At 30.4% G+C, this 25,461-nt stretch overlaps 3 protein-coding genes and 1 pseudogene across 8 annotated transcripts; all 4 read right to left on the bottom strand.

Annotated features, from left to right (window-relative positions):
- Positions 1 to 211: 211 nt before the first annotated feature.
- On the bottom strand, positions 212 to 4,344 carry LOC148201885 (uncharacterized; annotated as a pseudogene).
- Positions 4,345 to 7,948: 3,604 nt separating this feature from the next.
- Positions 7,949 to 11,267, bottom strand: LOC148201884 (serine carboxypeptidase-like 35). Of its 2 annotated transcripts, none has more exons than XM_088108398.1 (9): positions 11,077 to 11,267; positions 10,125 to 10,316; positions 9,893 to 9,997; positions 9,681 to 9,803; positions 9,452 to 9,531; positions 9,065 to 9,346; positions 8,823 to 8,962; positions 8,643 to 8,735; positions 7,949 to 8,294 (listed from the first exon to the last, which is right to left on the bottom strand). In XM_088108398.1, the coding sequence occupies exons 2-9, from the start codon at positions 10,291 to 10,293 to the stop codon at positions 8,036 to 8,038; spliced, it is 1,251 nt and encodes a 416-aa protein (XP_087964524.1). In that variant the 5' UTR covers positions 10,294 to 10,316; positions 11,077 to 11,267; the 3' UTR covers positions 7,949 to 8,035. The 2 variants fall into 2 exon arrangements, with proteins under 2 accessions (XP_087964524.1, XP_087964523.1); XM_088108397.1 differs by having other exon boundaries at positions 9,615 to 9,803; positions 11,077 to 11,266.
- A 3,564-nt stretch (positions 11,268 to 14,831) lies between these two features.
- On the bottom strand, positions 14,832 to 17,537 carry LOC148201883 (WD repeat-containing protein 55-like). Of its 2 annotated transcripts, none has more exons than XM_088110038.1 (10): positions 17,382 to 17,537; positions 16,990 to 17,091; positions 16,846 to 16,878; positions 16,615 to 16,679; positions 16,431 to 16,518; positions 16,251 to 16,323; positions 15,620 to 15,726; positions 15,490 to 15,532; positions 15,336 to 15,392; positions 14,832 to 15,023 (listed from the first exon to the last, which is right to left on the bottom strand). In XM_088110038.1, exons 2-10 carry the CDS (start codon positions 17,082 to 17,084, stop codon positions 14,985 to 14,987), a joined length of 600 nt encoding a protein of 199 aa, XP_087966164.1. In that variant the 5' UTR covers positions 17,085 to 17,091; positions 17,382 to 17,537; the 3' UTR covers positions 14,832 to 14,984. The 2 variants fall into 2 exon arrangements, with proteins under 2 accessions (XP_087966164.1, XP_087966166.1); XM_088110040.1 differs by lacking the exon at positions 17,382 to 17,537 and adding an exon at positions 17,205 to 17,358.
- Positions 17,538 to 19,581: 2,044 nt separating this feature from the next.
- LOC148201882 (uncharacterized) lies at positions 19,582 to 23,720 on the bottom strand. 4 transcript variants are annotated; one of them, XM_088108279.1, is made up of 6 exons: positions 23,571 to 23,668; positions 23,283 to 23,470; positions 23,039 to 23,130; positions 22,706 to 22,800; positions 21,278 to 21,522; positions 19,582 to 21,038 (listed from the first exon to the last, which is right to left on the bottom strand). In XM_088108279.1, exons 3-6 carry the CDS (start codon positions 23,066 to 23,068, stop codon positions 20,242 to 20,244), a joined length of 1,167 nt encoding a protein of 388 aa, XP_087964405.1. In that variant the 5' UTR covers positions 23,069 to 23,130; positions 23,283 to 23,470; positions 23,571 to 23,668; the 3' UTR covers positions 19,582 to 20,241. The 4 variants fall into 4 exon arrangements, with proteins under 4 accessions (XP_087964405.1, XP_087964406.1, XP_087964404.1 ...); XM_088108280.1 differs by having other exon boundaries at positions 23,283 to 23,414; positions 23,571 to 23,642; XM_088108278.1 differs by lacking the exon at positions 23,283 to 23,470 and having other exon boundaries at positions 23,571 to 23,720.
- Between the last annotated feature and the right edge of the window lie 1,741 nt (positions 23,721 to 25,461).

The following is a 25,461-nucleotide window of genomic DNA, read 5'->3' as shown; positions in this document are numbered from 1 at the left end:
AAAACATTAAAACGATTGAACTCTTTTTATGGTATTTATAATAAGAATTTTTAAGAGAAACAGTTAACTTTTATAATAATTAATTCCTTTTCTCTGCGATATTAAAAAATGAGATAAAGATCAAGTTCCAACAAACTGGTTCGTGGCACAAAGTGACAAACTATTTAACTACTATCTGAATCCATCAAATTTAAAGAGAACTATAAATTCTAAAAAAATATATATAAAATATTTAGTCATAGTAATTTTACATTTTCTAAATTTCCAAGGACTTTTACGTAATGGGAAAATTAGTATAGTTTTAGTTTTTTAGTTATTTTTTCACTTCTTTAAAATTTGACATTATTTTTTTTTTTCCAACCTTTATTTTAAAATTGTTAAATATAAATAACATGCTAACATTGTATGATAAAGACTAGGCTTAAATGCTTACTTTGTCCTCGTGTTAAGAGGTGAATTTCTGTTTAGTATCCGATTTTAAAAATGAAGACATTGGGTCCCTATGTTATGAAAAATATATGAATAAAGTCTACAAAGAAATAACAAGTTCAACAAATCATCAAAGAAAAAGTTGAACAAGAGAGAGAACAAGCAGAAGAGAGAAGAGAAAAAGTACGGCCACATCAGCATGGACTTAACGCCGTTGCTGTTAACTTAACGGACATGACCTTATTTATACACTTTTCGTAATATAGGAACCCAATGTCTTCATTTTTAAAACCGGATACTAAACAGAAATTCACCTCTTAACATGAGTACGAAGGAAGCATTTAAGCCTAAAGACTAATACGCGTGACCAAAGATAGACACTTAACCTAAACCTAGGGCATCATTCTGAGATGATATCGAAAGGTGTTCTGTCTGATCATTGGCCACTTTCATCTTTCAGATTCATGTCCTCTTCTTCATCCACTGGAGCATACCATTCTGGCCACTGCTTAGAGTTGCTCAACCTGTAGTTCAAAAGGAGTTCTTCAGTCTTGAAGAGTCCTAGTTGCTACCAGAACAACAGCTTTGAGGGTAGGAACATCTGATTCACTGTTTTTTGAAACTACAGATTTGAGCCAAGAGCTGCCAAATCTCTTCAGATTTACTTCTTCATTTCCAAATAATATGTTTGGTATGTAAATCCTCATGTGTTTTTCAGTCAATGGAAAGTCATAAGGGCAGATCATGACATTAGGAAGAATCCCTTTCGGAGGGTGGTTAGCAAAATGAGCCAAGGCTAATGGATTTCTACGCTCAACTACATCATCATCTATCTGGGAGCCTTCCAAAGGTTTACTCATTCTGTCCGAACCCTTATGAGCTCCTTCATTAACTAGTTTGTTTTCTAACATTTTTCTACCGTTGAATCGCTCTGGTCCATCACCGCCACAACCCCAAGGTTGGGCATCAATGACAGTCCCGTCATATCTTGTAATCAAGTACGAGTTCTGCTCATCAAGGTATCCAGGAATTTGATTATAGTAAGATGGGGAATAGATCACACCAGGATAAAAGGCTAGTACAGCACCAACATCAACTGCACCATCTAAAAATAGACCTTTGCCAGAATCCTTGTGAGGTATTAGAGAAGGTTTGACATTAAGTGTATAACCAAGTTGATCCTTTAACTTCTGAGAGACTTCAGATTGGCTTAATGGTCTTTGTTTAGAGGCAGCTGCCCACATCAATAACAAAAATGATAAACACGCAATGATTAGAGATTTCATAGCAATTTGAAAATGTGAATTAAAAAACTCAACAAGGTTTTTCTCCATGCCTTCATGGATCAATAGGAAAAGGAAATGACTGAGCAATGACAAAAATACTGCAAAATGACAAGTAAAATAAGGGGAAGATTAAAATTTAAAACAAAGATCAAATCACCGGGAATGTTATTAGTTGGGTCACACATACCTTTAGCAGAACTATGCCCACCACGGAGACGTGGACTGTTTGCTTGTTGAGATAATTCTAAGCGGCCATTCACCATCTTTTCTTTTGAAACAAGAATCTCGTTCATGCATGTGCAAAATGCTTTGATTTGAGAGTGAACATTTTCTTGTACTTGCCTCCGTTGATCGACAAAAGAGGCTTTACTAGCCATTTTAATAATCTCTTCCGCGTCTGCTTCATTAGCATTCTCCCCCAACAGTTTGTAGCTGGATATTTAAGTCTTTGCATGAGCAAAATATGTCAAAATGTTAAAAAGGAAAAACATCGCATAATATACAAACAAAATAAAAAATAATTGGAAACAAAATTATTTGAATCCATAAAACCAGAATTAGAAAATACTTTGCCCGTGAGATCTTACGATTGAAGATTTAAAATCTTAACGTTAAAGTTAACTTAATGCATTTTTTTCTATGTTTCTTTGCGTTTCTTTATTGTTTTATTAACAAGCTTTGGAGGAAACCTTACCCTTCCTCGTCTTCTTGTAGTTTCATTATATTTAATAGCATCAATATTACAGGTCTCTTCATGAGGATCAGTGACTTCAGTCTTGATAATCTTGTTCACAGGCAGATGTAAAACGTGGTTCTCACTTTTATTACACGCCAATTCCATTTTTTTTATATAGTATTATATAATGATAAGAAGAAATTGCTCAAAAGAGTCGATCGTTATCATATTTATTAATCAATAAAACCAATAACTGAAGGGGTGCCCAATGGTTACATGGATCTTCGTATTCAAACAAATGCATATCAATGGAATTTCTCATCAGAACAGAGACAGTTGATTATCTATAATCTATATCAGAAGTAGCATTGATGATCCTTCTTTGAATACAATGATTGAAGCTTAGAAAGTCAGAGTAATACCTTAAGCTGTCTCAAATTGGCTAGCCTAATGATAGAGAATGCGGCTGGATTTGGCAGCTCCAGTTTAGAGACATTGACTTTCAAACTCAAAGCCATCTCCATTCACTTCCAACTTCATAAGAGCCATTTTTTACCCAAACTACTAACCGAACTGAATATTAACAAATCTATTTGTCTGGCTTCAGCCACCTTTGATTATTAATAAGGTTGGGACACAAACACAGTCTATTTTGTCAAACCCTTCTTTCTAAGTAAATTACAAATATATTGTGGACTCTTTCTATCTCTCTTCTCCCATTTTCATCCAATCAACAGTAATAGTAGACTGAAAGACTCTAAGAAAACAACGGTGGAATGATAAAGAGAGTAGGAATTCTAAGTCTTAGTTTATAAATATATTAGCTCGTCCATGATACAAACATAAAGAGAAAAGTGTATATTACCATGATATAACCAAATGAATGAATCTTCACAGTCAAAATTAATCAATAAACTTAGACAGTAGAAAGGACCAACCTTGTATAAAGAAACAAACAGTTAATGTCCGCTTCAAATTGTAGTTGTTGAGGATCCCTAGAAAATATGGGATTTTTTGTGAGGGTTCTCACAGCCTGGAGACAAATTAAAACCAAAATTGTTGTTATAGGTTTCACATGATGCTCCACATATGGAATAAGATATCATAGTTAACCATAACATAAGAACATATTTTGCTCCGAATGAATTTTGGTCACTCTTCGTTAAAGACGGCATGTCTTTGACGAGGGCAGTGAGATTAACACATAATTTAAATAATTTAGCAAAGTCAACCAAAAAGTAGTAATATTTCATACAAAAATTAGGAGATACCTCTTGAAATTTCTGAAATAAAAAAGCCATCAGTGATTTGGAGAGAAAGGTGCTAGCCTAACAAGATTTTTATGCCCACCAAATTTTAGAAGCTGGAAAAGAAGCGTAAGACAGAAAAAGAGATCAAATCAGTTGCAAAGTGACACACTGAAAACTAAACATGACAAAATAAATGAAGGAAGGAAGATCTCAAGCGGAGAAAATAAACTGAAATAATGTCAAAAAAATAAACAAACTATTATACCTGAGTGGCATTTCTACAAACACCTCCTAGTCAGCAAGCCTATAAACATTTCATTGCTTCCTTCCTAATCATTTCTCTTAGAATCAAAGAAAGATTTCGCTCACATCAAGGCAGCTTTACCCCAATGCAATACTAGAAAATTCATCTAACAATAATAATCACCATTTTGGTCGCTCTTCCCCCAAGTTCTAACAGAATATAGAACCGTGGCATTATCCAATTCAGGTTACTAAGACTACAGTTGGATTCAATTTACTATTCAAAGATGAGAAGAGTAAAAGAACAAACCTTTGAAAGCTAGGACGTCACCGAACAATCACCGCCGCCACGCCACCGGCCATGATGAAAAATGTAGTCAACACTTTTTTTTCATCTATAACCCGTAACAGTATATTAATCTATAAAGATGATGGACTTTTTTATATGTTTTCATTCTTATTTATTTTGTAACTTCACATTTAAATTAAACAATTTTAACATCTTTTACTTTTAAATTTTAATAAAAAAAATATTAAATATAATCACATAGCATTTTTTATCTTTTAACTTGGGCTTGGATAGTGATGATACACAATTTTATAATTTTCAGAAAGTTTAAATATATTAAGTTTGAATTTATTTTTTTAGTGTTTTGTTTAAATAGAAAAATTTTAAATTCATTAAATTTTTTTTTTTTTATCTAAATAAATAATTTTAATCATCATTAAATAAACAAAATGACGGATTTAAATTTAAAATGTTCTGATTGACATTTATTATAGAATAATCCATCAATAATATTAGATGAAAAAACTTATACAAACATCATTATTAGTCATAATCTAATATACAACTCTAATAGTATAAACTACAAAAAAACTTGAGAAATAATTTCTATCATCTTGATTAATATTGTTAGAAAATAACCTTAACTAAAATTACCATTTATTTATTGATGTTAATAAAAAATATGTTTTACACATATAAAAAATATTTTTTATATTAAAATGAACACTAAGTAATATTAGTTAACAATAACCTTGATAATATTACTAAGTAAAATTAAAATAACTTAATCAACTTTAACCTAAAAGTCTGTCATAAAAAATTATATTAAGTTGTATTATCTTCAATAATCTTTATAATATCTTAATACTAAGTAAATTTTCTTTCTGAATAAGATATTTCATCCTATACTTCCAACATTTGATATTGTATTTCCAACTTTTTAATTTATTTTAATCTTAATAAATATTTTTTTAGTTTTTTTCTTTTTTATTAAAGACTTTATTTCAAAATTCCGATTCATAAATATTTTTTGTCATAATAAATTTGAAATTTTCTTCATAAAAAGATTTTCACATAAAAAATTTGGAAAAAAGATTTCTTACATCCAACCTATTTTATTTTATTCTTCTCTCTCTTCATCTCAAATGTTTTATTTAATTTTTCTTAATTTTCTAGCCTCTTTATAAATTTGAACACGAGAAAAGGTTAACCTTGAGAGAGAAAAAATAAAAAAGGTAGTGACTATAGTGGCATGGAAGAGAAGGAAAAGCACACAGCAAAGGAAAACACACAAACATTTTTATATGATTAAAGTTTTGTTTTTATATGATTAAAGTTTTGTACTAAAGTTTTTCAAATATTGAGATATAAATTTTTCTTTTCCAAATCTGAAGGGTAGGAAATCTTTTTCTGAGTGAAAAATTTTCATGGAAAGAACTGGAAATGTCTCCTTAGTAAGTAAGGCTGTGATCAATTTTCCACAAAAAAAAAAGTAATTTAATACTATTAAATAAGGAAACGAATAAAAAATATACTGAAATGAGAAATCCACTCCTTAATAATTCAATATATGTCACTCCTTAATAAATATTTTATTCTAACAATATAAATTTAAATAATGATTTGAAATCGTAATAAATAATAAAATGTTAATAATTTTATAGCAATTAATTAAACTCTATAATTAAACGCTATAAAAACTTACTGTTTAATTACAAAATCGTAACTTACATAATATTTTCTATCGGGTTTTGATACACGGTGAATAGTTAAACGCTGTAAAAACTTATTTTTCTTAGTGAGTTTTCAACATTTCAAAAAACAATATTTTAAAACAAGATTAGATTGTGTTTTAACGTTTTAAGTTAAATTATTAAATATTAATTTTAATTGATACAATTAATGTTATTATTAGAGCTTTCAAAATGAGTCACAACCCGCGGGTCAATCCGGTCCACCACAGGTTTGAGTCGGATTGGGTTTGAAAAAATTATATTTTTTTATGCGGGTCAGATTTAAACCCGGCTTATTTAAACCCTGCTCATGCAGGTTGAATCTGTGGTGGACCGGGATGGCCCACCAACCCACCTACCTAATTTTATTTTATTAAAATTTAATTTTAATTTTATAAAAAAATATTTATTATTTTGTTTTTGCTTGAATTTTTTTTAAGTTTCTTATTTTCAAAATTAATTAAATATCCATGTTGGGAGTGAAATTTGAGAGTGAAATTTGTTTAAATTTGAATTATAAAAAGTTTATAATTTTTTTTATTAAAAAAAATGTAATTAAGTGAGCTAGTGAGCCAACTCATTTATCCACCAACCCTTGGTGGGTCGAGCCGGGTTTGAATTTTTCTGGCTCGTTAATAAATGAGCTGGGTTAGGTTGACTCAGTGACCAACCCGTGGTGGATCGAGTCGGGTCGGGCCGGATGACCCGTTTTGACAGCTCTAGTTATTGATTTATTTTATAATTTATTTCAATAATTTTTTTAAATATTAATTACTAATTAAATATAAACATTAAAATTATTATTGTTGTTATTATTATTTATGAATTTCTTATTAATTTTATTGGATCAAATTAATTATTTATGAACCGTTGTTATCTATTTCATATAGGTCAAATCAATTATTTTACTCGCTTATTTAGTGAGAAATAGTTTTAAACTATCATCGTTATTGGAGAATTCGGAAGCTCTAATTTTAAAATATAAGACTTTTGACATTTCACAGTTTTGTTGGATTCATCTTTTAAAAATTAATTTGTAGAAACTTAAAATTAATACTTGGTAGATCATAATTAAAATTATATTTACTTCATAATTATTCAAACTCCTATAAATTATTTGTTATTATTGTAATAAAACTACTATTTAAAGCATGCATTTTATTTATTTTTTTCACGAAAATTCATTGACATGTACAAACAAAAAAGGTTCCTTTACTAACACATACACCCTGTTTAGAAATGCATTATTAATTAATTAATGAAAACATTTAATTAATTAATGAAAACATTTAATTAATTAATGAAAACATTTAACTATAATTAATGAAAACATTTAATTAATTAATGAAAAAATTTAATTAATTAATGAAAACATTAATTAATTATTTAATGATGGCTGCCAAACCACTGCCAAATTAATTGTTATAAAAGATGAATCCAGTAAAACTGTGAAATGTGGAAAGGCTGATATTTTGAAAGATGAATCACTTTTTTCATGGTTTTCTAAATGCATGATACTTAATTTTTCTTTAGTATTTTCAGAAATTAATGCTTTTGAATTTGCATGATGAGACCCAAAGCAAGAGCCTGTAATTAAATTTCTGCAATAACATTAATATTTAATTATTTAACTCAAAACATTAAAACGAAATCTTGTTTTAAAAAATTGCTTCTGAAATGTCGAAAACTCACTACAAAAAATTAGTTTAAACAGCGTGTAATTGTTTAATTATTCACAGTTTATCATAAAAAAAATAAGAGTTTAATTAATTGTCTTAAAGTTATTGACATTTTATTATTTATTTGTAAGTTACGATTTTTAAATTATTAAACTTTCAATCCACACATTTCAAACTCAATTTTTAAATCATTAAAACTTCAAATTTAATAAACTAACCATTTAAAAATATTCGATTTTTTTTTTCTTTCATAAAATAATTCTCCTTTCCCTTTCATATTCTTGTTTCATTTCATATATGTATATATATTTTAATTATAGCAGTAACTATTGATTATTAACTTTCTAATAATAGACTGAGACATGTAAAAAACATATATATTCTGTAAAATGACAATTTCTCTTGGATGTGAATAAATGTAAAAAGATGACAATTTACAAATGGAACGAATCAGAAGGTAGAAGAAGGAAGCGATTGAGCAGAAAGGAAATGGTAGAAGAGAGAAAGAGCTTCTCGTGGTTTATAAATCGGAGCTTGATGACCAGCACCTCTAATGGAGGCAAAAGTGAGACCACCCTCGTACTCCTCTACCCATCCTCCAACTTCTCTTCCTTCAAACCAAGCTCTCCATTCTCTTGTCACATTCACTTTCAGCTCTTCCAAACTGTATCTCGTTGATAACCATGGAACTCTACCATCACTGTCTCCACTGCATTTATTTATATCTATGTTAAAATATCTGATAGAGATCTTTTACATTACCCATCGTCATCATACATTACCGATCGTCCTTATCGATCGTCACCACTGATTGGCTCTACTCTCGGACGATCGGCTGTATGATTGAGATCTTTTACATTACCGATCGTCCTTACCGATCGTCACTACTAATCGGCTCTATTCTCGGACGATCGGTCACCGATCGACAGGTTCAGTTGTCTTCTCACTACCGATCGTCCTAAGTAGAGACGATCGGTAATGTAAAAGATCTCTATCAATATCATCGTCAAACTTCTTCAAATATACTATATATGCAAGTAATTATAAGTATATATACCTGTACATCCAAATGCGTAAACCAGCATGTAGTAGTTTCTGAATCACTGGAAGAACTGTGCTTGGCGAATCATTCCATTTTTTAATTTTAGTGCTTCATCACAAAATAAATATTACTGTGTTAATTTAATCAGTTAAAAATAAACAGTTAAATACATATATTATACATGAAAATCAGTACCTGCATATCGTGTAGGGATCAAACATGTCAGGGAGGTATGCATGAATGGCCTTCTGGACATCCTTCCTGTTGAAATACTTCTCCACGTCGTTAGCTTTACATGGATCGTAAGCCATTGTCGGAATCATATTCCGGAGGTCCTAAAATGCATCACAAAATAATTTATTTTTTTCCATTATTTAATACAGGTGTATTATTAATTAACAAAATAGTGAGTTTTAAATCAGACAAATTATACTTACAAATTCTGAGACAGCATACGGGATACCATCAAACATACTTGAAACTGGTCTTTCATAGTCCAACAGACAGACAGGAGAGTAAATACTAAATACATCTATGTCAGAATAGGCCTTTACGAATTTGGCCACGATCCAACTACATTCCTTTGTATTGTTTTTTGTCATGAAATCACATTTCTCTCTTATGCCATCATATACTTGCTTTGAAATTATGGCATGATAGAAAGCAAAATCAAATATGCCTTTCAAGTCTGTCACATCGTTAATCACAGGGTTTCCCATCTGTATTTTATGTCGCACCAAATTCATCGTTAAATTTAATGAAAAAGGTATTTCATTTTTTGAGTATATCAGTTTTAAACCGTACAACATTGTTTCGTAAATTACCATGAATCCCTTAAGATTTATGTAAGGGCCATTTTTGTTCCCTTCATGTATAACCTCAGCCAACTGTGGAGCATAATGTCCTGTTATTTCAAACACATGTAAAAGATTTCTTCAATAAAAGTAGTTAGTAAATTATTGATTAAATATAGATATCAGAAAGTACCTCCATAGCTCTCTCCTACGATATAAAATTCATGGGATTTGAATCTTGGAAATCTCTTAAACCAACCAAGCAAGAAGGCATAGTTATCAAGAGCAACCACTTGATCACCGAGCTTGCTTAAGTCATCGGAATTATTAGTGTAAGAAAAACCCACACTAATCGGTGATTCCAAGAATATGATATTGGCAACTGTAAAATTGAAACAACAGAGTCCAAAACAATCAGTTAAGCAAATAAATATTTAAAATTTAAAACAATCGTAAAATAATTTTGTATACCTCTGTTCCAGGAGAATTTGTTGAAGGTAATACGCTGATGGTCGTCTACACGAAATGGACCAATCTCTTGTGCTGCTCCAAAAGCAACAGACGAACAACCAGGTCCTACAAAAAGATTGATTTATCATTAACGATAAGTTTTGCTCTTAACAAGAAACACACTAAAATATTAAGATAAAAGAAATTGTATAACAATGTAATTAAAATGAATGAAAGATTGGTGAAGACATACCTCCAGTTAGCCAAAGCACGAGAGGTTTATGCGATGAAGCCTCTTGAGCTTCGAAGAACCAGTAAAATAGTGCTTTCTTTTCTTCTCGTCTTAACTTCACGTAACCAGCATAGTGATTGAAGTTTACTACTGGTTGTCCAGGTAAATCTGTCACTTTATCGTCCTCCATTCGTCTCTCACCGGCTGAATACGCTGTTAAGGAGGAAGACGACTAGTAAGATTTTAAAAGTTATAAGAGATAAGAGATGAAGACGAAGCATCACCTTTCAGAGAATTGAGCTGAAAAAATAGTCCCAGACAAAACAGCAATATAGAACCACAAAAAAGCCATTACAGAGTTGTGTGAGATGGAAAGGGACAACTTAGAGTTTTCGTTGTAAAAATGGAATAGATCTCTGTGCGTTGTTTAGGTTTTTGGCATAAAGTACCTTTCAATTTTAGCAAACTGAGACAAAAAGAACACAAAACTTTATTAAAATAATGACCTCACTTTATTATTATTATTATTAATATTAATAACAGTAATGATAATAATATTAATAATGAAAAAATTATTATAATAATATTAATAAAAAGAAAATCCGAATTTTTCTCTTTTGTATGATTTTATTTTTCTTAATCAAATTAAATAGTAAAAGTTAAACACAAACATAGTTATTCCAGAATCTCTTCCTAAAAACTACGAATGAGAGAATGCGGTAATGGCAGTAAGGTGAGCCCACACCGAGCAAAGTGAATTCTTCTTTCGTTGGTACTTAAATAAAAATAGAAAAAGGAAATAAAGCAACTTTTTACTTTGTTTACCACAAAACTGGTAACATATACTTTCAGAGCACCATTGCATAATTACACGATTTTTCTGTTCGGTCAAAAATTACCACATTTTCATAAAATAATTCACTTTAAAAAGCCATAAAACTGGTAACATAAAACTGCATTTCATAAACCTCACTTGTTCAACTTCTTCCGTGACTCACAACACTACACTGCAATGTCTCTTTTTTGGTTGAGCTTCTGTTTTGCTGGGATCCTTTTCTCAGCTGAACTTTGTGTTTCCCAACAAGGTGATTCTTCTTCTTCTTCTTCTTCTCTTCTCTCTTTTGTCATTCTTCTTCTTCTTCTCTCTTTCAGAATGTTAGTAAAAGACGAGCCTTTTCATTTCCTACAGAATCAGTAAGAGTGGAGAGTGATCCACCGCCAGATTGCAATGGATTGAAATGCAGTTTTGGAACTCAGTTTTGTACAATATGCTGCAATGGACAAGGATCTAAACAGGGTGTATGTGTCAGGAAAGGAACCTTTTTTGTTTGTCATTGTCAATGAATTTTCGTCAAAAAATAAATAAAATGCATCCTTTAAATACTAGTTTTATTACAATAACAAAGGTTTGAATAATCAGGCTTTGATGGCTAGTACCATGCAAGTCATATAAGTTGACACAGTTGAACTCGGGTTCAGTTCTAACAGTCTTAATTATTTTACCAAACTGATTCTTAATCTTAACAATAAAATTTTGTAATAAGCCTCTAGTTTGGCCCATATTGTTCATAAAAAATATCCATGTAGGTCGACTATAATCATCAACAATAGTAAGAAAATATTTATGTCCATGAATAGAAGAAACAAAAAGAGGACCCCATATATCACAGTGAATCATTTCAAAACATTCCGCAGATAAGGAATTACTTATAGGAAAAGGCGATTTATGTTGCTTAGCATAGTGGCAAACATCACAAACAGTATTAGCATTCATTTGTACATAGGGAAAATGTTCACAAATCTGTTTGACAACCTTGTGTCCAGGATGGCCTAATCTATAGTGCCATAGATTTACATCAATATGTTTGTAGGTAGTAGAGACCCTTGTAAGAGTTAGCACACCCAATCATCTTCAATGTAGAGTTCTCCCTTATCTAGCAAACATCAGAAGAAAAAATTAGGCTACAATTCAAGTCTCTTATAAGACTTTGAACATAGATTAAATTGAAAGAGAAATCAGGGATATAAAGCACATTAAAAATCACAAAGTCTCTAGAAAATTGAATAGTTCCTGCATGTTTGGCAGTAATAACAGAGTTATTAGGCAATTTAACAGTAATGGGCTTAATCTTATAGAAGGTGACAAAATTCCCTTTCTCATGGGTCACATGATCAGTGGCCCCAGTGTCAATAATCCAAGAAAGAGTACCTGGTTTGTCCTCCTTGTCATTCCTCTGCATCTGATTGATCTTATGTGTAGGCTCATCAGCTTTCTCAATCATTTTGAGAAGTTTTTCAATTTGCTCTGAGGTGAGTTTGTTGAAAGTAGTGCTGGTGTCTCCCTGATGGGTATTTTCTGGTCCAGAACTGCCTTGGCAGACATTAGTAGAGTTTCAGTCACTTCTTTTCTCTTGATTGCTATCATTCTTTTTGTACCAAGGTGGAAAATCGTGCTTGGAGTAGCACTCATCCACAATGTGATTCATCTTGTTGCAGTAAGAACACTGTTTTCCATAATTAGGATTCTTTCCTCTGCCTCTTCCCAGACCATGTGACCCAACACCACGACCTTGATTTTTCCAGGTCTGGTCTGCTTTCCAATTGTTGTTCCTGTTAGCAACATTGGCTAGGACTCTACTGGTTTCAGTAGAGTGATTATGGCTTGCAGTGCCAGATTCAGACCTTTCTTGTCTCTCTTGTTGCATAACGAGAGAGAAAACACGATTGATGTTTGACAGGGGTTCCATCAATAGAATCTGGGTCAGGACAGTATTATAGGTGTCATTTAACCCTTTTAAAAAGCATATAACATGCTCTACTTCTCTGTATTTCAGAGAAGTTCTTGAGAGTTCACAGCTGCAAGGGATTTCACAGGTACAGTTGGGTATGGGCCTAAGAGATTCCAATTCTTCCCAGAGGATTTTTAAGTCAGTAAAGAATTGATTAACAGTTCTTTCCCCTTGTTTGATTGAATGAATGTCTTGGAGAAGGTCAGAGATTTTAAAATAGTCACCTTTAGAAAATCTCTCCTTTAGCTCATCCCACAATTCTTTGGCTTCTTCAACATATATTACACTTTTTGCAATTTCTAGAGAAAGTGTTTTTATAATCCATGAGTACCATCATGTTGCATCTTTCCCATGCATCAAACAAAGCTTCATTTTTCTTGGGTTTCTTGATAGACCCATCAATAAAGTTGATCTTGTTTTTGGATAGGAGTGCTCTTCTCATGCTTCTGCTCCAATAAGAGTAATTAGTCTCACCCAGGACTTGAGAGATGAGGGTTAATTCTGGATTCTCCCCAGGGTGTAAGTAGAAAGGGCTGGCGAGGTTGGTAGACTGGTCTGTGATATCCATGGTAGAAGGAAGCAAGAATCATCAAAGAACAGAACCTGGGCAGCGGAAGTAAAGTGGGTATGGTTTATGCTCTTTATACCATAAAGAAAACTTGCCGCACTGAAAAGAATAGGCCCAATGGCCTTTAATCCAAAACGCAGCCTTTGAACCCAAAACACGAAACTTAACTTTCACTATAAGCCTCCTTTAGATCAGATGGTAAGTGGGTGATAAGACAGAAAGGCTCGAGTGAGAGAAAAGAAAAGTTCGAGGGCTTCCATGGAGATCCTGCGTCGGAGCAAAAGGTTGTCTTCACCGGAGATGAAAGAGGAAAGAAAACCGAAGAGAAGGAGAAGAAAAGAACGGTTAAGAGGTTAGTGAAAGAGTTCCTGATTTGCTTTAGAGAAAATGTATATCTGATATTATTGCTTGAATGTGTGTAAAAATTACAACAGTTTGTGAATGGAAAAACTCTATTTATAGAGTTCCAAAGAGAAAGGGATAAAAACAGAAACTGGAATAAAAACATAAACTAGCCTACAAAAAAATAACACGATTACTGTTTTTGGACAATAATCCACCGAATCAATAATTTTTAATATCATAGGTTGGGGTCTTCCACAAATAATTCTGATTACTTAAACAAGCTCGATGATCAAGTGATTTTCTTGATAAATATACTAAAAAACAAAATACATTTTTGCATGAGATGGAAAATCATAGAAGGTTTCGTGAAAACAAATTGCATTGGCAAGAATTTGTAAAATTAAGCTGATAGAAATGGTTGGATAGTACAAAATTAATTGAAGTACTACATGATGAATGTAAAGCCTAATATGGAAATGTTCCTCTTTTGATGTATTAGTTTTTTGGTGTGCCCCAGTTCATATTGTCTTTGAATTGTGCTTTTTGAAATTGAAAAAAGCTAGCTAGAATAGGAAAGCACAAAAAGCCTGGAAGCAAAGGTTGAAGACAAAGCTTTTACCAGAAAAGGCAATGTTTGATTCCAAATTTATAAGATGGTTTGGTGCATGAAACTTGCACTGACTAATGTCTGGTCAGAAAAATTTCATTATACAGTTTTCTTATGCTGTCAATAGAGACATGTCCATCCTACAAACCACACCACCCAATTTCATAATTCATCAAATTCAATTTCATTATACAGTTTTCATTGTCATACAATTTTTTTTATCTTAATCCTTGAATATATTCATTGTTAAAGAGTAAAACCATAGCTTACATTTTATTCTATTTTCGTGTATACTAATATTCATTCAGTGATAAATTAATTTTTTGGTAAGACCTGGTTGTTTGTCTGTTGCTTTTGGAGCAGCATAATTCATGTAAATGACCGTATTACGTTCAATAAATTCTCTTAAAATAGAGGTATACAATATTATTATACCATTATTATTAATTTTAAATATTTATTTGCTTAATCGATTGTTTTGGATCCTTGTCCATTGCAGCATATGGTACAAAACTCAGTTCCAAGACTGCATCTCAATCCATTACAATCTGGTGGTGGATCACTGTCCACTCTCACTGATTCTGTAGGAAGTGGTTTTGCAGCAAACAGTCCTGAAAATAAAAAATATCATATTCTTATAACTACATTGATTTTTTCATTTTTTTTTTGCCTTTCAATATTAAATAAATACAAAACTATTAGTGTCGTCTTTTAAAATGCATACAGAAAAGAAAATTACAAAACAAAAGAAAGGTTCCTTTCATAAAACTTAAAAGGGTTAAATATGTTTTTAGTCCCTAAACTATTGGCCAAATTATAAAAGTGAAGATAGAAATAACAAAAATGCTTTTCCAGAAATATTTAAAAAGTTCCTATAAAAGCATAAGAATTCACTGCAAATTCATGGACTTTGACTTTAATACCTTCATTAAAACAACAGACAGCAACTCATCTTCAGAAAATTCGGATCGAGTTTGTACCTTTCAATAAATCATGAATGGGTGGTTAAAAATCATGAAATAAGTAGAGAGAACATATGCTTTAAGAGGAACCAGAAAATACAGATATTCAACTTACTGTATTTCTTCGAAGATTGCAAACAGACAGAGTCCCGTCTCCGCTAAAAAAACAGGAAATTTATGGAAAATAAGAATTTACACTATATCCATTGATATTTTAGGGCAGGTGAGCTACATGAATTTACTACCTTGTTGTCAACAGTTTCATTGCATCAGAAGCAAAAGTCATGTCTGAAATGTAATCTTCATGGGCATCAAAAGAATTGCAGCAAGAGCGTTCTCTGGTATCCCAAACCTACAACAAAGAAGAGCAGATGAAACACGTTGAGAAAGCACCAACAGTCTGACCTTCCCATAACTCTACAAGATCAAAATTGCAACTATCTTCAGAAAAGTACAGGGTGATTTTAAGCAGAATAGCACTGAAAATAACATAAAGTTAAAAATATACATGTATAAAATAAAATAATCAATGATACAATATTCAAATAATGAATGCTATTGGGGGGTGGCTGCAGAAAGAAAGGGATTATAGTCAAACGGATTTGCTAGTAGTGATCATTGACCTGGTATTTTCTGTGCTTGCTATGAGCATAGGGCTTTCAAAATTAGTCGAGCACACCTAATTAAGGTTTATCAATTTAAGAGCTCAGCAAAGATTGTTAAATTTTAAAACAAGAGATCAATCCATTGCTGCCATCCACTATCTTAGAAATGGCTGAATATCTATGTAAAATATTATTAATGCATACCACAAAATAATCTGGAATTCAAATAAAATACAAATTCTGAGAATTTGAAATAAGAACAAAAATGTACCTTTATACAACCCTCATCGTCTCCTGAGGCAACAGTTGACTCGGTCAAGTTTATCAATCTATTTACTGCAGCCCTATATCACAACAAAAGCCAAATAAAAATTCTAAAGCAATGAGGATGCTAGTGATTATCCCGTTACCCAAATCACAACAAATCAGTAACTGCAGTAAATCTACTCACTCGTGAGCATTATCAATACGGGTAATTGTAGATCCGGTCTCCACATCCGTAGCCAGTATAGAGCAATCTGGAGAACCCGTCAACAGCACTAAAAGAGAAACATGACCATAAACATTTTAAACTCAAACGCATGCAAGTAAGATCATCAGAAGTTATACACAATATCGAAAATAATGTGCATTACCACGTCCACCATTGATGAATCGAGAAGCCCTGCAAGACTCTGTGTGCGCATGAACTTCCAATTGCCTGAAAGAATAATTAGTAAAATAATTAATAATTGCAACAGAGGACTACATATTACCAACAACTATCTCCTAACAGCAAACGGCACACAGAAAACAAATAAAGTCAACATGTATGCGAGTTTACAAGTATCAAACAAGTATAAAAACAAAAGGTTCACAGTCTATACCTCACAGGGACACTATCAGGGCTATAACGGTATCTGCAGCACACATATTCAATGTAATAATTATCATAAATGCCAAAAAGGTATAAATAATTAAAAAAACTGTATTAGCTATGAAAGCTGCAGCTCTAATCCAAAGCAACGTACAGATGAAGGTCCCCGTTAATTAGACCCGTGGCGACAAGGTTATCTGACGGATGAAAATCAACGTCAAATGCAAGTTTCCCCAAATTTATCTCCATCCTTCACCTGTTTAGCAATGCAAAGTAGAATAGGAAAAAAGATCAAGCAGGCTGGGAAGATAGGATCTCAGAAACTTGAGATCGTCTAAAGAAAATACAAAACAAAAAATTCAGCTTTACCTCTTGCAAGAATATTCACACACAAAAATAAAATGAATTTCGTAATCGGTGAAATTGGTTTTAGTGATAGAAGAATTTGTTAAAAGGATGGACGATAGTAGAGGTTGGGGCAATGCATATGAAAACTGGAAAGTAAACAACAATGGAAAAGAGTATTTAGAGCTGTGAAGAACATACCTTAAAGAGCGCAGAGACACTGGTGAAGTGGCGGAAGAAAAACAAAACGAAGTATCAATCTTCAAGAGGAATTTTAGGGTTTAGGGATAATTAGCTGGGACAGGTTTTTAGATAAATATTATAATAATTTAGAAAATAATTTGATTATATTATATTGCTATAATTAAGTTTCAATATTTTTAAAAAGTTTCATTACTTTTTATTTAAATTTTTAATAAAGAGTGTGCTCATTGATTGGTTTGATTTTTTATACTTTTTAATGAAATATCTGTTGTTTGATTGTATTGTCAAGTGTATTGAAATAACTATTCTTTTGCATTATATGTTTTTAGATGAAAAATAAATAAAAAAATTAAACTTTAGGTTCCTCTGAATTTAAGTATTTATAATTGAATTATTATTATTATAAATTCTTCATTAAAAAGTATTAAATTTTTGGATATTCTATGCAAAAAATTAATAAATACTAAAATATAAAAATTTACAAGAGTTTAAAATATAACATGTCATTATTTATATACGCTTAAGCAATGACAATATATAGAAGACAACATGACATTAACTGACATTAAAATAAAATTTTAGGGATTCAATTTAAAAATATACAAATTTTAGATACTCAAAGTCAAATGAATTCTTAAGAAAAAATCAATAAAATAATATCCAAATTTGGTATAAAGTTAAAACTAAATTAAGTATGTTAATATATATATATATATATATATATATATATATATATATATATATATATATATATATACTACCACACTCAATAATAATAATATATTATTTTAAACAATATTGACTTCTCATTCTTTAGTATACGTGTGACAATTTAGAAACAAAATATTTATTTTATAAGTTACATAAATAAAAAATTTAAATACAAAATCAACCTAATATAATCCTTTATTTATAATGTATTATTATATATTAATATTAAGACATGTTATCAATTAAACATAACACATGATTTTATGTAAAATAAATTATTATGCATCATAATAAAGATATTAAAGGTGTTAAACTGACACTTTGCATTAAATTATAAACGAGTTAGTTATTTTTTTTAAGTAAAAAATTTTGTAACTCAATTCAATAATGAATTGATTCAGATTATTTATTTTTTTAATTTATTTTATATATTTATTATAACACAAAAGTTAACTCCATTTATTATTTTATAACAATACAAATTAGAATGTTTATTTATTTTATTAAATATCATTATAAAGATAATAATTAAAAATTAAAATGTCAAGCTATATAATTTAATAAACAAATAAAATAAACATTTAAATTATTCAAACATTATTGAAAATATTTTAGTATTTGAAATGATCGAATTATCAATCTACATAATTATCTTTGAGTTCAATTTAATCTTTATTCTAAAAAAATTGAATTTTTCTGACTTTACAACCCATATCATAATAAATTATATTTATTCACTTAATAAAACTCATCTTAACATCTCTAAATCATATTTTACCAAGCACAAAAATATGATTATAAGATATAATAATAAAAATTAAAACTCACTATTACATTAAATTTACACCTCATTTAACTTTACATGATGTGGACGACTTTTATAAAACAAAGACTACAAATATATATATTTGAAATTAAAATATATTCTAAAATAATTTAGAAATAAAATAGAAATTTAACCTAATATTTAAATATCTATATCGGCACTGTTTATCATATCCATATTTACTTCTTGAATTTTTAGTGTTATATTTTCAAAATACATTTATTTTAATATACTAAATAAAATTGAATATACTTTAAAATATCAAATTTATGTTTTGAAGATACAGCATATACACAACACAAACTACTAAAGAATCAAAATTCCTAATTCTTACCTATATTTGGTTGTATCCATCAGTAACATAGTATATACAAAATATCTAAACTTATCAAGGTGTATGCATTGAAAAACAATTCTAAAACATACGTTCCAGAAAAGGTACACGATATTTCATCAAAACATTAAAACGATTGAACTCTTTTTGTGGTATTTATAATAAGAATTTTTAAGAGAAACAGTTAACTTTTATAATAATTAATTCCTTTTCTCTGCGATATTAAAAAATGAGATAAAGATCAAGTTCCAACAAACTGGTTCGTGGCACAAAGTGACAAACTATTTAACTACTATCTGAATCCATCAAATTTAAAGAGAACTATAAATTCTAAAAAAAATATATATAAAATATTTAGTCATAGTAATTTTACATTTTCTAAATTTCCAAGGACTTTTACGTAATGGGAAAATTAGTATAGTTTTAGTTTTTTAGTTATTTTTTCACTTCTTTAAAATTTGACATTATTTTTTTTTTCCAACCTTTATTTTAAAATTGTTAAATATAAATAACATGCTAACATTGTATGATAAAGACTAGGCTTAAATGCTTACTTTGTCCTCGTGTTAAGAGGTGAATTTCTGTTTAGTATCCGATTTTAAAAATGAAGACATTGGGTCCCTATGTTATGAAAAATATATGAATAAAGTCTACAAAGAAATAACAAGTTCAACAAATCATCAAAGAAAAAGTTGAACAAGAGAGAGAACAAGCAGAAGAGAGAAGAGAAAAAGTACGGCCACATCAGCATGGACTTAACGCCGTTGCTGTTAACTTAACGGACATGACCTTATTTATACACTTTTCGTAATATAGGAACCCAATGTCTTCATTTTTAAAACCGGATACTAAACAGAAATTCACCTCTTAACATGAGTACGAAGGAAGCATTTAAGCCTAAAGACTAATACGCGTGACCAAAGATAGACACTTAACCTAAACCTAGGGCATCATTCTGAGATGATATCGAAAGGTGTTCTGTCTGATCATTGGCCACTTTCATCTTTCAGATTCATGTCCTCTTCTTCATCCACTGGAGCATACCATTCTGGCCACTGCTTAGAGTTGCTCAACCTGTAGTTCAAAAGGAGTTCTTCATCTTGAAGAGTCCTAGTTGCTACCAGAACAACAGCTTTGAGGGTAGGAACATCTGATTCACTGTTTTTTGAAACTACAGATTTGAGCCAAGAGCTGCCAAATCTCTTCAGATTTACTTCTTCATTTCCAAATAATATGTTTGGTATGTAAATCCTCATGTGTTTTTCAGTCAATGGAAAGTCATAAGGGCAGATCATGACATTAGGAAGAATCCCTTTCGGAGGGTGGTTAGCAAAATGAGCCAAGGCTAATGGATTTCTACGCTCAACTACATCATCATCTATCTGGGAGCCTTCCAAAGGTTTACTCATTCTGTCCGAACCCTTATGAGCTCCTTCATTAACTAGTTTGTTTTCTAACATTTTTCTACCGTTGAATCGCTCTGGTCCATCACCGCCACAACCCCAAGGTTGGGCATCAATGACAGTCCCGTCATATCTTGTAATCAAGTACGAGTTCTGCTCATCAAGGTATCCAGGAATTTGATTATAGTAAGATGGGGAATAGATCACACCAGGATAAAAGGCTAGTACAGCACCAACATCAACTGCACCATCTAAAAATAGACCTTTGCCAGAATCCTTGTGAGGTATTAGAGAAGGTTTGACATTAAGTGTATAACCAAGTTGATCCTTTAACTTCTGAGAGACTTCAGATTGGCTTAATGGTCTTTGTTTAGAGGCAGCTGCCCACATCAATAACAAAAATGATAAACACGCAATGATTAGAGATTTCATAGCAATTTGAAAATGTGAATTAAAAAACTCAACAAGGTTTTTCTCCATGCCTTCATGGATCAATAGGAAAAGGAAATGACTGAGCAATGACAAAAATACTGCAAAATGACAAGTAAAATAAGGGGAAGATTAAAATTTAAAACAAAGATCAAATCACCGGGAATGTTATTAGTTGGGTCACACATACCTTTAGCAGAACTATGCCCACCACGGAGACGTGGACTGTTTGCTTGTTGAGATAATTCTAAGCGGCCATTCACCATCTTTTCTTTTGAAACAAGAATCTCGTTCATGCATGTGCAAAATGCTTTGATTTGAGAGTGAACATTTTCTTGTACTTGCCTCCGTTGATCGACAAAAGAGGCTTTACTAGCCATTTTAATAATCTCTTCCGCGTCTGCTTCATTAGCATTCTCCCCCAACAGTTTGTAGCTGGATATTTAAGTCTTTGCATGAGCAAAATATGTCAAAATGTTAAAAAGGAAAAACATCGCATAATATACAAACAAAATAAAAAATAATTGGAAACAAAATTATTTGAATCCATAAAACCAGAATTAGAAAATACTTTGCCCGTGAGATCTTACGATTGAAGATTTAAAATCTTAACGTTAAAGTTAACTTAATGCATTTTTTTCTATGTTTCTTTGCGTTTCTTTATTGTTTTATTAACAAGCTTTGGAGGAAACCTTACCCTTCCTCGTCTTCTTGTAGTTTCATTATATTTAATAGCATCAATATTACAGGTCTCTTCATGAGGATCAGTGACTTCAGTCTTGATAATCTTGTTCACAGGCAGATGTAAAACGTGGTTCTCACTTTTATTACACGCCAATTCCATTTTTTTTATATAGTATTATATAATGATAAGAAGAAATTGCTCAAAAGAGTCGATCGTTATCATATTTATTAATCAATAAAACCAATAACTGAAGGGGTGCCCAATGGTTACATGGATCTTCGTATTCAAACAAATGCATATCAATGGAATTTCTCATCAGAACAGAGACAGTTGATTATCTATAATCTATATCAGAAGTAGCATTGATGATCCTTCTTTGAATACAATGATTGAAGCTTAGAAAGTCAGAGTAATACCTTAAGCTGTCTCAAATTGGCTAGCCTAATGATAGAGAATGCGGCTGGATTTGGCAGCTCCAGTTTAGAGACATTGACTTTCAAACTCAAAGCCATCTCCATTCACTTCCAACTTCATAAGAGCCATTTTTTACCCAAACTACTAACCGAACTGAATATTAACAAATCTATTTGTCTGGCTTCAGCCACCTTTGATTATTAATAAGGTTGGGACACAAACACAGTCTATTTTGTCAAACCCTTCTTTCTAAGTAAATTACAAATATATTGTGGACTCTTTCTATCTCTCTTCTCCCATTTTCATCCAATCAACAGTAATAGTAGACTGAAAGACTCTAAGAAAACAACGGTGGAATGATAAAGAGAGTAGGAATTCTAAGTCTTAGTTTATAAATATATTAGCTCGTCCATGATACAAACATAAAGAGAAAAGTGTATATTACCATGATATAAACCAAATGAATGAAACTTCACAGTCAAAATTAATCAATAAACTTAGACAGTAGAAAGGACCAACCTTGTATAAAGAAACAAACAGTTAATGTCCGCTTCAAATTGTAGTTGTTGAGGATCCCTAGAAAATATGGGATTTTTTGTGAGGGTTCTCACAGCCTGGAGACAAATTAAAACCAAAATTGTTGTTATAGGTTTCACATGATGCTCCACATATGGAATAAGATATCATAGTTAACCATAACATAAGAACATATTTTGCTCCGAATGAATTTTGGTCACTCTTCGTTAAAGACGGCATGTCTTTGACGAGGGCAGTGAGATTAACACATAATTTAAATAATTTAGCAAAGTCAACCAAAAAGTAGTAATATTTCATACAAAAATTAGGAGATACCTCTTGAAATTTCTGAAATAAAAAAGCCATCAGTGATTTGGAGAGAAAGGTGCTAGCCTAACAAGATTTTTATGCCCACCAAATTTTAGAAGCTGGAAAAGAAGCGTAAGACAGAAAAAGAGATCAAATCAGTTGCAAAGTGACACACTGAAAACTAAACATGACAAAATAAATGAAGGAAGGAAGATCTCAAGCGGAGAAAATAAACTGAAATAATGTCAAAAAAATAAACAAACTATTATACCTGAGTGGCATTTCTACAAACACCTCCTAGTCAGCAAGCCTATAAACATTTCATTGCTTCCTTCCTAATCATTTCTCTTTGAATCAAAGAAAGATTTCGCTCACATCAAGGCAGCTTTACCCCAATGCAATACTAGAAAATTCATCTAACAATAATAATCACCATTTTGGTCGCTCTTCCCCCAAGTTCTAACAGAATATAGAACCGTGGCATTATCCAATTCAGGTTACTAAGACTACAGTTGGATTCAATTTACTATTCAAAGATGAGAAGAGTAAAAGAACAAACCTTTGAAAGCTAGGACGTCACCGAACAATCACCGCCGCCACGCCACCGGCCATGATGAAAAATGTAGTCAACACTTTTTTTTCATCTATAACCCGTAACAGTATATTAATCTATAAAGATGATGGACTTTTTTATATGTTTTCATTCTTATTTATTTTGTAACTTCACATTTAAATTAAACAATTTTAACATCTTTTACTTTTAAATTTTAATAAAAAAAATATTAAATATAATCACATAGCATTTTTTATCTTTTAACTTGGGCTTGGATAGTGATGATACACAATTTTATAATTTTCAGAAAGTTTAAATATATTAAGTTTGAATTTATTTTTTTAGTGTTTTGTTTAAATAGAAAAATTTTAAATTCATTAAATTTTAATTTTTTTTATCTAAATAAATAATTTTAATCATCATTAAATAAACAAAATGACGGATTTAAATTTAAAATGTTCTGATTGACATTTATTATAGAATAATCCATCAATAATATTAGATGAAAAAACTTATACAAACATCATTATTAGTCATAATCTAATATACAACTCTAATAGTATAAACTACAAAAAAACTTGAGAAATAATTTCTATCATCTTGATTAATATTGTTAGAAAATAACCTTAACTAAAATTACCATTTATTTATTGATGTTAATAAAAATATATGTTTTACACATATAAAAAATATTTTTTATATTAAAATGAACACTAAGTAATATTAGTTAACAATAACCTTGATAATATTACTAAGTAAAATTAAAAATAACTTAATCAACTTTAACCTAAAAGTCTGTCATAAAAAATTATATTAAGTTGTATTATCTTCAATAATCTTTATAATATCTTAATACTAAGTAAATTTTCTTTCTGAATAAGATATTTCATCCTATACTTCCAACATTTGATATTGTATTTCCAACTTTTTAATTTATTTTAATCTTAATAAAAAAAAATTTAATTTTTTTTCTTTTTATTAAAGACTCTATTTCGAAATTCGATTCATAAATATTTTTTGTCATAATAAATTTGAAATTTTCTTCATAAAAAGATTTTCACATAAAAAATTTGGAAAAAAGATTTCTTACATCCAACCTTATTTTATTTTATTCTTCTCTCTCTTCATCTCAAATGTTTTATTTAATTTTTCTTAATTTTCTAGCCTCTTTATAAATTTGAACACGAGAAAAGGTTAACCTTGAGAGAGAAAAAATAAAAAAGGTAGTGACTATAGTGGCATAGAAGAGAAGGAAAAGCACACAGCAAAGGAAAACACACAAACATTTTTATATGATTAAAGTTTTGTTTTTATATGATTAAAGTTTTGTACTAAAGTTTTTCAAATATTGAGATATAAATTTTTCTTTTCCAAATCTGAAGGGTAGGAAATCTTTTTCTGAGTGAAAAATTTTCATGGAAAGAACTGGAAATGTCTCCTTAGTAAGTAAGGCTGTGATCAATTTTCCACAAAAAAAAAAGTTTTTTAATACTATTAAATAAGGAAACGAATAAAAAATATACTGAAATGAGAAATCCACTCCTTAATAATTCAATATATGTCACTCCTTAATAAATATTTTATTCTAACAATATAAATTTAAATAATGATTTGAAATCGTAATAAATAATAAAATGTTAATAATTTAATAGCAATTAATTAAACTCTATAATTAAACGCTATAAAAACTTACTGTTTAATTACAAAATCGTAACTTACATAATATTTTCTATCGGGTTTTGATACACGGTGAATAGTTAAACGCTATAAAAACTTATTTTTCTTAGTGAGTTTTCAACATTTCAAAAAACAATATTTTAAAACAAGATTAGATTGTGTTTTAACGTTTTAAGTTAAATTATTAAATATTAATTTTAATTGATACAATTAATGTTAT

This window comes from Vigna umbellata, chromosome 3 (genome assembly GCF_029865625.1).
Source record: "Vigna umbellata cultivar VRB3 chromosome 3, Vumbellata_1.0, whole genome shotgun sequence".
NCBI lineage: Eukaryota > Viridiplantae > Streptophyta > Magnoliopsida > Fabales > Fabaceae > Vigna > Vigna umbellata.
This window is presented reverse-complemented; position numbering and strand designations above follow the sequence as displayed.

What these genes read in the sequence shown, in the direction of transcription:
- LOC148201884 (XM_088108397.1), bottom strand. Translation starts at nt 10,293, where the DNA reads ATGGAGGACGATAAAGTGACAGATTTACCTGGACAACCAGTAGTAAAC. An exon ending in CGTGCTTTGGCTAACTGGAG is followed by an intron (nt 9,998 to 10,124) that starts GTATGTCTTCAC and finishes ATCTTTTTGTAG; the next exon opens with GACCTGGTTGTTCGTCTGTT. An exon ending in CAAATTCTCCTGGAACAGAG is followed by an intron (nt 9,804 to 9,892) that starts GTATACAAAATT and finishes TCAATTTTACAG; the next exon opens with TTGCCAATATCATATTCTTG.
- LOC148201883 (XM_088110038.1), bottom strand. Translation starts at nt 17,084, where the DNA reads ATGGAGATAAATTTGGGGAAACTTGCATTTGACGTTGATTTTCATCCG. An exon ending in ATGAAACTGTTGACAACAAG is followed by an intron (nt 15,533 to 15,619) that starts GTAGTAAATTCA and finishes CTGTTTTTTTAG; the next exon opens with CGGAGACGGGACTCTGTCTG. An exon ending in GCAATCTTCGAAGAAATACA is followed by an intron (nt 15,393 to 15,489) that starts GTAAGTTGAATA and finishes ATTTATTGAAAG; the next exon opens with GTACAAACTCGATCCGAATT.
- LOC148201882 (XM_088108278.1), bottom strand. Translation starts at nt 23,068, where the DNA reads ATGGCTTTTTTATTTCAGAAATTTCAAGAG. An exon ending in TATTTCAGAAATTTCAAGAG is followed by an intron (nt 22,801 to 23,038) that starts GTATCTCCTAAT and finishes ATTTGTCTCCAG; the next exon opens with GCTGTGAGAACCCTCACAAA. An exon ending in TGGGCATAGTTCTGCTAAAG is followed by an intron (nt 21,039 to 21,277) that starts GTATGTGTGACC and finishes TGATGTGGGCAG; the next exon opens with CTGCCTCTAAACAAAGACCA.